Raw genomic sequence first — 12,732 nt, 5'->3', positions numbered from 1 at the left:
ATCAATAACTCCAGTTTAATAACTTGCAAAAGTAAATGCAAGAACTTCTAAGGCAGAGAAACATCATATAAATAATCGTAACGATTTTTCTTATTCAACACCAAAAGATTTTAAACTTTTAATAATATCAGAATTATTGTGAAGTAGAATGAAGATACGATTTAAATTGAGCATTTTCATGAGCCATAGATGTACTTGAATATAATCCATGGAATGTGGCGTACATTATCAATAAGCTAAAAATCGTTATACATTAACTTCACACTGTTGCCTTTTCCAATTCTTAGCGTAACTTTCTACGATTCTTTCAGAAAGGCTGTTTAACACAGATATAATTTGTTATTATCCTGTGGTTTTTTTTTTATATCTCTTGTCTTGGCTCCCTATTTCACTCGATTATGTAAACGAAACGTACTGTCGTCAAACTGTTTTGAGTTCTACATATAAATAAATCACTATATGAAAGATCACCGTCTGCTGCAAACATACTGTTGACGAATAGATCTTCATAAATCTAAAAACTTCAATCTAATATTAATATGAAACCTCAATATGCACATGCATGAATATACACACGACTCGAAGCACGTATAAACTAACGAAATACAAATTTTGTCAAAATCAAGGTGTGATTCAAGTCCTCACTCAGCGTTATTCAAGCGGCAGACCGTCACAGAATATAATTTACATAGGCTAAAACGTCACTTCAGGACCATTCAAACCGTGGGGGTGGGGTATAAAAAAGATACCCTCTTCCACCCTCTGACCGACTTATTCTCAGAGAATGACGATTTCCATTCCAGAGCCATGGTGGTATTCTAAGATTTCTTATACCGTTTATAAAAAAAATGCCCCTATTCAAAATCAAAAAGTTGCTAACACATGATGACTAGTCACCCTCTTGCTGTTATCAATGGAAAGGTCGCCACTTTCTATTACAGCCACCCCGCCTGTGCCGTGGCCTAATCTATTAGACTGTCAAACTGAACTTGAAGAGCAAAAGGCCGCAGCCTAAAATATAAGGCATGGCGCTTGGTTTCTTGGGTCTAACTGTTCGAAGCAACGAGGAAGATGTTGTCGCTGTTTTTTCGTCTTACAATCCTTGGGACAGCGTGTGTCTGTATGCCCAATGTGACCAAACTCTATCTTCTCGGGCTCTATCCAGAGTCTGGACCCTGGGTCGGAGCACAGACCGCTATACCAGCAACCCAACTAGCTGTGACGGATATCAACAGCAATCCTGATATTCTACCTCGTCATCAGATTGTTGTCATACCAAGAGATACGGAGGTAAGGTCCGTACTCCTCTAGCGTGTTTATTTTAGAGTGCATTTCAAAGTTGAAATGATCTGTCAAATTAAAACATTTTGAAAAAGAAATTATTACGCTTTAAAATCCAACTGTTTGAATACATTTCATCACGTGTGTCCGTTATTGAAAGGGTATTTATTCTTTTATCTTACTAAGGACAAGGGGTTTGTAGCGTTTTCTGTTTTTTACACGGTCACTTTTTCAAATGTTGATGCTTGAACTTCAGTTGATGAGTTATTAAGGACAGACTATGGAGATTATTTTTCTAAACAAAAAATTGACAAAAACTAAATTAACAAATTTATTTTTTTTTTCATTTTGTCTGTGTACATGATAATTTGCATGTGCTTCTCCGTTAGTGCAGCGGCATACAATAATTTTACTAATTTTGACAGCAAAATTTGCACCAAAGGTATTTCTTTGAAGAACACAAGAAGTTTGTAATCAGTTCGTTAAGGGAGTGTTAACAATGGTTACAGAATACCTGTAGCAATCCAAGACGACCCCACTTTTCATTAAAAATAATTTTGAATACGCGTTATCCATATAATCAGTGATGTTATTTGGAGAGCCCAGAGTTTAATTGCATTTGAGTATACACAAAGGTAAAGGAATCGACAAAAAACATTTCCAGTGTTGGTTTCTAAATTGAATGACAATTGAGTTACAGAATGTTTGATTTTTAAATGTCAGAAAATCTCATTATCGATACAAGGAAATAAACTCCACAAAATAAATGAAAGCCAAAGAGTTACAGCACGAACAAATTAGTTCATGAACAGCAAACATCATGAAACAAAAGTGAATTTATTTCTGATGATTTTGAGTGAGACTATCAATTTTTTTTTAAAAATTGCTAAGCATGTGCACTTTTGTGATGTCAATTACTTTTATTTAGAGAATTTAGTCTGCAAAATGAAATAACCGACACCCAGTGGCGTAACAACGGGGGGGGGGGACGTGCCCCCCAGCGAATGCCTGTGCCCGCTGGGTGCCCTCCCCCCTCCCGTGAAATCCAGCTCATTGTATTTTGATGCCCCCTGTTAAAAATGTGTGCACCCCCGGGTGCCCCCAGAAATGCCTACGTCACAACAGAACTTACCAGGATTCATTTCCAAAAAGCCTTATTAATTACTGTGGCGTAAGCAAACGTACCTTGTAATAAAGACTTTGAAGTTAATTTTCCATTGGCGTATTTAAAACTTGAACTCTAGCGTTGTCTATGTGCCTTGGTACACTTAGCCTAAGCTGAGTCAGGCGTGGCTGGGCTGGCTTGAGCAGCCCGCGTTGGATTGGGTTGAGTTGGGCTGAGTTGGGTTGTGTTAGATTGGGTTCAGGATGGCTTAAAGAATAAGCTTGTTTCTCCAGTGCGATGGTGGCAAGGCTACCGATGAGATGTACCGTGAGCTGTTCAACAAGACCACAACCAAGGTCATGGTGATCGGGGCAGGGTGCTCTATCGCTACGGAACCTACAGCGCAGGCCTCGCACTACTGGAATCTTATCCAGGTTGGCATCTTGTCAACTTCTACCTTTAATTAACTTTAATGTCCCTATCAATTTTATCTACAGGCGAAAACTTTTACTGCGTACCGTTTGAAAGAGATAAGTCATGCAATATCATTTTCAGCGATTGCAGACTGGTTACGTATGTCTTAAGCTAATGAAAAGATTTGCTTATTGCAGTTCATTACATTTAACACCCGCCAAGACCGCGCGCGACGCTATAGTTATTTTTCATAATCACCTAGTTACCCATTCCCATTGGTTGAGAACCCGTCACGTGGCCGGTTTTAAATGGTTTGACCGGTTCGTAAGTGTGGTGACACTTCAGTTAAATAAGAAAAAAAACTGCCACACATATTAGGGCCTATTTGTTTCACACGGATCAAAATCTCGGTCAGTGATCCCATCGCTGGCTTGCCCCATCCAATAAACAAGATTTGCCGTCATTGAATCAACGACTCATCAATGTTCGCTATCCTGATTCGCGTGAAACAAGCAGCCTAGGCTCATCAAGTTACATGGAAACCGAATGTTAACGCGCAACTCGAGTGTTCATTCAATGCTTGGGCGTAACCTTTTGAGGTGGGGATGGGCTATTGAATCATTAGCCCCACCCAGTCCACCCCCACACACATTTTTTTGTGATGAGTCAAACAAATTAGGCGAATCGTGAATAACGTAGGATTTCCCGATGTCAAACATGCTTACACTATCACCAAAAAGGGATAACAATTTTATAAAGCCATAAATACGCCATTCGGATTGAAGATTCTGCATAAATTTGATACGCATTGAATTAGGTTAGGCTGGCGGTTGCACCATGTACAAGAAAATATCTCTTTTATGAGTGTGTGGCTCTGAGAAGAACCGATGGTAGTAGTACTTCCACTGTGCATAGCTTCAAGTCTTATCTATTGATACACATTACAGATGTACATATTTATAACGAAGATTGTGTATATAGTGTACATGGTGTACCCCGCAGCTTATCACATTTCTATGGCCACACAAACCATTCCCCAACTTTCCCACTCTTCGAATTTCCAACACAGATGATCCAATGGGAGCTTGTGATCAATAGAGGTTATGTATGGTAGCCATGTTTCTGGTGACTGCTTTTGTCGCGGACGGATAGTACAAAAAGTTTTCTTATCTGTATCCCTGTGGAACAAACGTTCTTGCCGGAAAAATGGCTCTCATGCTGAACCTCTTACGAACTGGATACAGCATGAACAATACCACGTCCTGCGCTGTCATTTGATCACTGTACTGATCACATCGAATTTTTCGTTCTTATAAACGGTACCCGTTGATTCAAATGGTATAGAACTTCATTTCACTTTACTGTTTCCCGCGCCATTTCATTCCCATTAAAAAGAGACAGAAATATGGTGTCAACATGTTTAATAAAAAATATGAACGAAAGGGGATCTCTTACAACTCAGTCTGGTACAATAAGTGTTCTGTGAAAGTGCATTTGCCAAAGCAAATAATAATGCAAGTTGGATGTTTTTTTTTTGAGTTTCGATAAAGGTAGAGGATAGGAGTTTTAGGTTTGGATTATGGTTAAGGTTATGGGTTTATATAAGCTTTTGTTTTAGTTTTAAATTTAACAATAATCCAATATAGAGGTTCGGTTTTGTTTAAACATTTTGACTTTTATTTCAGTGTCTTAATACGAATGTCTGTATGTCATTGTGTACTACCAAGATATCGTATGCTTCAAGTTCACCAAAGCTATCAACTCGGTCGCTGTTCCCACGGTTCTTCCGTCTGTATCCACCGGGGAATATGTTCAACATTGCCAAGCTGGCCCTGATAAGAGAATTCAACTGGAAGAAAGTGGCGACACTTCATCAGTCAGTTGCCATCTTTTCATTGGTACAACTTTCTCTAAAAGTGCTTATACGATACATTCAGGGTGATTTAGCCAGCAATGTTGAAATCAATCGCAGTCAGTGTTTTCTTTTCAGCAGAACTTAGCTGGCATGCGTTTTGAAAGAAACGTTATAGAGCCTGAAAGTTGACTCCTGATGGCGCGCTTCCAGAACCTTGTATAGGACAAAGATTTGTGAATGTTAATTTTTTTTTCTTGAAACATCCATTTGGAAAATGGGCTTAAGTTTGAAAAATACTTGCTGGTTTATCAATTGATAGAAACTGAAAAATCATCTGACCTGAAAGAGAAATATCCTGCAAAAATTGACACATCACTTCTGAAAATTATGAATACATGAAGAACAGTGCAATGCCAAAGTCTCATACGCAGATGAACATTTTCGGGTTGAAATGTTATTGTTGTCTGTCGGTAACGACGAAATAAAAAAATAAAAACATTTTACACACTTTCGTAATTTATAAGGTAATAAACATAAAACAGTGTTCTACGTTTACGAAAGATTCTAATATTTTTTCTAACCTTTGCTGACAATATCTACGTGATGTCAACTCAACAGAATCTAGAATCCATCGACTGTAGGTAGGTAAACCTTTGCAATGTTGTACAATCTGGTAACCACGAAGGCACGGGGAGTTGAAGGAAACGTGCATGAACAAGGAGACCTAGAAACGATACCGCAGGACGGAGAGGTCGTTAATAGAATTCGTTTTCTACCCATCTCCTAAATATTACTTGAGTGAGACAAAGTTAAATTTCCAACATGAGTGTTTCATGGGTTGGTTTCAGTTAGGAATTATTTTATAAAAATTATCGAACGTGATAGGACGGCCCAGTGTAAAATTCCCATAAGCAGACCGCGCGAGGGTTCAGGAAGCTCGCTGCGTGACCTTTTACTTTCAGGCTCTATTAAGATGAGGTACTTTGAAGGTTTCACTGATCATTCAGCTCTGGTGTGGGGGGGGGGGAAGTCAAAAGCGAATTCGGCTTCTGGCTCATTCAATATAGTGTTCGGGGAGAAATACCAAAAGCCTTACTCACGGTCGTGTTTACTTGCTTGTGTTGTTTTCTTAGGGTTTTGGTGCTGATATTTGATAACTAAATATATCGATTACTGTCTATCCAGCTCACCTATGAAGTGTTAAAAAAAGAAAAAAATGTTGGCGTTCAGGTTGAACCCCTGCCCCCCTGCACTTCCCTTCCCCATGCCCCCTGCCCCGCCCCCAACACTCCACTGTAACAAGACCTCATTAAAGTTTTAAAGAGAGGCTTATATCTTTATATCTCCTCAAAGGCCTTCGCAGAATTCCACCGTGATGCTAAAAGAGCCGGTATCGAGGTGATAGCTGCAGAGAGTTTCATTGAGGATCCAACTGAGCAGGTGGAATTCCTGAAGGTAGAGATGGGTTCAAAAATGTCGCAACCTCAAAATTCGAGATCCTGGTATTCTACAATTTTCAGAAGTAGTTTTCTGAACTAGTAATGCAAATTGTAAGCTAGAAAATTCAAGTTGCAGAATATATCATCAACAGAACACATAATCTCTTTTGTTGTAAATTATTCCAGACCGTGGAAATTATAATTATATTTTACTGTGGTGTTTACGTGTTTCTTCCCCAATGTCTGGGCATCAGTAAAAGCTTTTATTTTCAATGTGACTATTCTTCTTACCGTAGCATTCGGGTGCTCGTATTATCGTCGCTGGTTTCTATGGTGACGGGGCAAGAAAGGTCTACTGTGAGGCGTATCACCAAAAGATGTACGGCGCCAAATACGTCTGGATAGTGCCAGGTATAATCTCACAAAAATGTCGCACTCAAAAACTAAAGGAATTGTCAATGCGATAAAGTGGTCGGTTATTACAAGGATTGCCAGATTACAAGATAACGGGACACCTACTGTAACGTATTATAAATTGCTCCTATTGGCCAGAGTTTGTTCATGTTAAGTGCAACAAAATATCGTGCTTTACAGCCATTGTAACTAAATTAAACCTTACTCTGAAATAAACATACTTTACTGTAAAGGATGGATAACTCTGAATATTTGGTTGATGCCGGACGATTCGGTTGACTGTTCACTGGACCAGCTCAGGGAAGTGGCGGGCGGCCAGATAGGCATTAACGCTGTAAGTCTTCCTCCCGATTCTCAGCGAGCACCAGCTCTGTCAGGAATGGTGAGTCAGAAGTCAAAGTGTGATGTCATAGGCTTATTTCCCCTCCACGTCTAAAATGAATGAAGCTTTGCGTGAACAATTTGCACACAAAGACACTATGGGTTATCGTTGTTCGTTATTTTTCATTGAAGTAGTTCATGCAAGAAGTTGATTATTTGGAATCTGCCTCTGCACTGTAAACAAAAATTGGGCATTTTGACTAATAAAAGTTAGTCTGGCTCTACGTCTAAAATCACCAATTTAATTTAGTGAGACAGGCCAATGACCAAATTTATTCGTCAAATATAAATCAAATATTAGTCAAATTTGACCGAAGATCAGTCACTGATGACTAAATATTAGTCCTGTCTTAATTCAATAAGTCATCAAGAATGACTTACTTTTGTTTACAGTGTCCCTGTGCCCAGTTAGCAACAATCAAACCTTATTTGGGCTCTTTCCTATGTTTTGCAGACCACCAGCAAGTTCTTGGAGAGGTTCAAAGAGACTGTTGGCTCGGACAATCCAGAATCCTTGCCTGGTTACTCTGAAATGCCGTTTAGCTATGACACCATATGGACTGCTGCCCTAGCTCTACACGAGGCTGATAAGCAACTTGGCAATTTAGGTAACAGCAGTTTCTCATTTGGTTTCTTTTATTGCACAATAATGTATTACCTCGTTCCAATGTTGGGTGTTCTTTATTTTCTATATCTGTCATTAAATCCGAGTAGCTACCATTGCATCGTGTTGCGACAGCAGCAGGTCATTGGTGTACGACTGCATGTGATCACGGTCTAGTAATAATCAATCGAAGGATTAATTAAACCGTTGCCTCCAATTTTAGTGAAAAAATAGAAATAAATAAGAGTTTCAAAGACTCCTGCGAATAAAGATAAAAGGACATTGATTGGCAAGAATCACTTAAAATAAAATGTGCATAGTCCATCAAAATACTTTTTAACTTGAACTATCCTTTCACTTTTCTAGATCCTCCACGAACCTTGGCTAATTTTACGTATGAAGATTCCGTAACCGTACAAATCCTCTTTGACATTATTAGCAACATGTCTTTCCAGGGCATATCGGTGGGTAATATTATTTAATGCTTGTTATATGTAATGTTCAAGTTTGAAAGTGCCACATCCAAAGCGAGGAAGTTATATTATCCAATGAAATTTCTTCATTGGCTGTTTTCGTAATAAAGTCAACGTATATTAATGATGTAGGGTGTTCAAGCACCAAAAAGTACGAAAGGCAAGAGTACCACGTGACTAAGGAATACCCCTAATACATGCATGATAAGGTAACACGATAGCACGTGAAATACAAACACAGAAATTGACAAATGGATATAGCGCCCTGACACCAAAGAACCAAACGCTTGAGACTAAACCTCCAGGTGTGTCTCTTGAAATCCATGACAGGGTCCTGTGAAATTTACTCCGTCTGGCGACAGGCTTGGATTAATTCAGATTTGGCAGTTACAAGGTCAGTTATAGCTATCTTCGTATGGAATACCTTCATTTCAAACCAATAGCTATAATGAGGAAATAATAATATTATCGCCTTTATTTCATCACACACGCTTGTCCTGCCCCTTCCGTTTCTGAACAGGATGCTGTAATTAGTTTTGACATTAAATTTTTGTGAGTGAGGCTACTTAGTAATTGTAAGGAATTTCAACCTCGCTGGCATAAGCCATTAGCAAGACAACGATCTGGTACATTATGGCACGGCAAGATAGTAGAACTCGGTCCATTAAAAGCGCCCCAAGAGTCACAAAAAGCACAAAGGTACTTGCAAAAACTGCTTCCCAAGAACATCTTTAATACTCACACAGATAACAGACACGTCAACGTGGGGGTGATGGACCCAGGTACTAGCGAAGACATCACGTGGGAAGGATACGAATCAATCCGCTGGGAAGGTAATTCTAGTATTGGATACCAATATGAACAGGTGCCACGATCTCATTGTTAAATCAATACCTTTCTCTCGTATCCAATGCCTGTACAGGGCGCTGAAAAAGCTAATTTCTTTAGACTGCATGACGTCACTGTTCTAACTTTAAAAATATCATTTCGATGGCCTATTTCTGACTCTCTCAATCTAAGAGAACGCTTTTTTAATTCTTTTCAGGCGGGGCACCCCCTGTTGATTTTGTTATTGAATTTGAAGATCGTCAGACGATACGAAGTGCAGTTTTCATTTCTGGTGCAATTTTCGCTACGTTTGGGATCATCTTGGCCTGCTGCTTCCTGATTTTCAACATCCACTTCAAAAACCGCCGGTTAAAGAAGAGTATTTTTTTTCTTTTAAAGAGTTTTTTCATTCTCGGAACTGAAAAAAAATTATGTGTTTCTCATGCTGAATTGCACCGACCTCATATGACTTCATTTAAATTTAAATGACAGAGTCATTGTCTAAACAAACCTTGCGTGTCATTAAATGAAGCTGTTCTTACGGAGCGCTGAGTCCTTTTGCAAATTTAGCCAAATCCAAAACTATATTTTTTTCTTGCACCATTTGGCTTATCGCAGGATGATCAAGATGTCGAGCCCCAACATCAACAACTTGATGCTGATTGGTGGTATGCTAGCCTACGTCTCCATCATCTTCCAAGGAGTGGATACGGCCATAGCATCCACTGACACATTTTTGTCGATGTGCAAGGTGAAAATGGCATCTCTTTCGTTCATGATGAATAATTCTAAAGAAGGATGAAGATTATACATAATGACATATTGTTCGGTGTTCCATATATGAGCATTGCGAATCCGTCAACTTGACCGTCATGCCTGGTAAGTCATCTTGAGCATGGAAAGTTGTTGACTTTTGGGCAACTCTACATGCTCAACAGGCTGTAAACAAACAACATTTCTACTAATTTAGCCATGACGAGGAATGTGGAAAATGTGATTACCTAAACACATTACCTAAAGCCTATCCGAGAGAACAAAGAAACCAGATTTACGTTTTGCTACATTCCTTCTCTTGATTTTTCGACTTTTACTTTTCAGCAATTTGTAAATTTAGAGGTTTCATCTCATACTTGGATTATGACACTTGGTGGTGCCATTCATTAAAGTATTAAGATTTTTTCGTTGTGTCAACTGATACGTCTTTACGTCATCCTTCATACAGGCCAAGACATGGTGCCTTTCTACCGGGTTTTCCTTGGCCTTCGGCTCCATGTTCTGCAAGACCTGGCGTGTGCACAAGATATTCACAAACAAAACTGCAATGAGGATGGTAATAATACGATGATCCCTCTGATTTGTATTAATATTACACAGGACCAAGATCGCTATTCATCACCGTTGGTTTTTCAAGTGGAAATTCATTCCTTCAGATTCTTCAATCTTACATGCTTTGTTCAGGTACTGAAGGATCACCGATTGCTCATCTGGGTTGCCGTACTAGTTCTCCTAGATATTGTTATTCTCATTTTGTGGGAAATTCTTGACCCTCTAGTTGCGGTAGAGCGGCTTGGAGCTAAAGTGGTAATTACTTTTTTTTTTCTCTTCCCATACAAAATGGTTTTATTGATCTACGTAAATCGTCCTATTATTTTAACACCACTGCTATAATCATTATTTCAATTCATCACGCTGTATTTAGTGATATTTCTCCATGGTTAGGTTGACAACGAGAATGACGACGTTGTGTACACACCTATCCGATTGTTTTGTGAGTCAAGGAACCAAATCTACTGGATTGGTACTTTCTACATCATCGATGGCCTCCTGCTAATATTTGGCGCTTTTTTGGCCTGGGAGACCAGAAAAGTCTCCATCCCAGCACTGAACGACTCTAAGTATATAGGTAGGCCCCGAAGGTTCAATTATAATTCTTAAGTCTTTGTTAGGACTTGATTGGCGTGATAACTTGAGACCCTGTCCAAATTTTTTCCTCGTTCAAAGTGTCATATTAATAATTTATGCAGTGTATTTCTTAATCATGGTATAATTTTATTAACGGAAACTGCACAATTCAGTTAGAATTAACAACTGACGGATGACAACTAATATTTCCAGGTATCTGTGTCTACAATGTTCTGATAATGTCTTTAACGGGCGCGCCAATGTCGTTTGTTCTCGAGGAGAGGAACGTGCATTACGCCGCAGTCGCTACCCTGATCTGGCTAACCACCACACTCACACTCTGCGTAGTATTTGTACCCAAGGTAAGCAGATCTAAATCTTCCATCCCTTTACCTTAGATCAAACAGATAGGTCCCGATATTTTAATTTTCGAGTCAACGATTCCCTATTTTCGTAGAGACCGTTAATGAGCCGATTTTGGCCCACCTCATAGCAGGGTGGGAGCGGACTCCCTCCTTCCAGGACAAACATACTCCATTTTTGTAACATTTCAAGACACTTCTTTTCATTATAAAGGTGAAGGTTGATATATATCAAACATAATGGTATTATTTTAACGGTCACTTGAAGTTCGAGGCTGCGTGCCAGTCCAGGTGCATTGAGAATGAGAGCAGTGTGTTCGATTTCATAAACTTGGCGTAAAACTGACCGCAAAGTGTTACACTAAAAACTTGTGAAGGCTCAGCCCCTGAATGAAATACAGAGAAGATGTCTCTTTTGGGGATAAGAAAAGGGCCCTGGTTTTAGAAACAAGCTCCTATAATACAGCTAATTTGCATTGAAGCTACCTCCTAATAACATGTAAGATTTATAGTAATATTTCATGACTTTCAAACGGTTGCACTGTTTCAGGTACGGGCCAGAAACGTGGTGCAGCCTCGTAGCCACCAGAGTGAACAACCTGCCGACGTGGAGAGGGAAATGCAGCGGCTCCGGCAAGAACTCGACAGAATGAAGGCGAGGTTAGAAATAAATTGAGGATTGGTACACCCTTGATTCTATTCTGACTACATTCGTACATCTGACTGCAGTGCTGGATGAAACTTTGAAGAGTCCTGTCAAGGGTATGCTTATGGGACAGACAACATCGTTTGGATCTTTTTTGATAGTAAACATTGACTGACCATTGTTACGATCAGATTTGGTTTCGAAAGAGCATATACGAGACGAACTACATAAGTGTGAATGAATAGTGAACCTAGGAGACTGAACAACCGATCTGACTACCCACCGCTACATATAACTAGGCTTAGACACCAAATGCCCCATGCTATGAGTAGGTCGATATCATAGGACCGTAGCATGGACCATGTTCGCCACACTTGTAAGCTAGACCAGCGCTAACTTGTGCACCGCAGCAGTGGTTTTCTGTTGTGTTTCAAGTGGGGGCGTTTTTCATGCCACACTCTCAAGCCTGGCGAACGTACCCCTGCTAAGATCCTATGATACCAACCTGCTTATAGCATGACGTATTTGATGTGAAAGCCCTACTTATAAGTAGCGCTGGGTAGTCGGGTCGGGTGCACCGAACAACATCAGGTGAAATTAAGGGAAAAAGCAAGACCAACCAAATCGTACCTATTAATATGATTAAAATTAAAAATAATTAATATTTTTCATCATTTCCAAAATTACAAATAAGAACAAACTGAGATACAACAACGAAGTACGAACAAGAGACATTATGAAACACTGTTCGATTCCACAATGGCTTCACCTCGTGGAATAAAAGTTTCATATGTCACCTCACGAAATAACTGTTAACTTTGCACTCATAAACATTCATTATTGGTATGATATATTTCTGTATGTAAATTACGTATAGGATAACATATAAGAAGTAAGATTCACATAGAGGGCACCATGTCGAACTATTCAATTTTGACTATTGTCGTTCAACCACAGCCAACATGAAGGCTTAATTCCTTCAAGACACTCCTAGTAATTTGACAATGACTATTTGAAGTTAAAGTAAA

The 12,732-nt window shown here is 39.3% G+C and overlaps 1 protein-coding gene across 1 annotated transcript; it reads left to right on the top strand.

The window, feature by feature from the left end:
- Positions 1 to 930: 930 nt before the first annotated feature.
- LOC110978235 (gamma-aminobutyric acid type B receptor subunit 1-like) lies at positions 931 to 12,169 on the top strand. Its single transcript, XM_087148469.1, has 17 exons — positions 931 to 1,290; positions 2,680 to 2,820; positions 4,528 to 4,698; positions 6,009 to 6,110; positions 6,391 to 6,505; positions 6,742 to 6,890; positions 7,344 to 7,497; positions 7,860 to 7,957; positions 8,297 to 8,360; positions 8,713 to 8,799; positions 9,012 to 9,162; positions 9,413 to 9,545; positions 10,017 to 10,124; positions 10,253 to 10,375; positions 10,514 to 10,697; positions 10,910 to 11,058; positions 11,609 to 12,169. The coding sequence occupies exons 1-17, from the start codon at positions 1,072 to 1,074 to the stop codon at positions 11,732 to 11,734; spliced, it is 2,274 nt and encodes a 757-aa protein (XP_087004595.1). The 5' UTR covers positions 931 to 1,071; the 3' UTR covers positions 11,735 to 12,169.
- Positions 12,170 to 12,732: the final 563 nt, after the last annotated feature.

This window comes from Acanthaster planci, linkage group LG02 (assembly GCF_054643075.1).
Source record: "Acanthaster planci isolate LZ-2023a linkage group LG02, COTS_SCS, whole genome shotgun sequence".
Lineage (NCBI taxonomy): Eukaryota > Metazoa > Echinodermata > Asteroidea > Valvatida > Acanthasteridae > Acanthaster > Acanthaster planci.
This window is presented reverse-complemented; position numbering and strand designations above follow the sequence as displayed.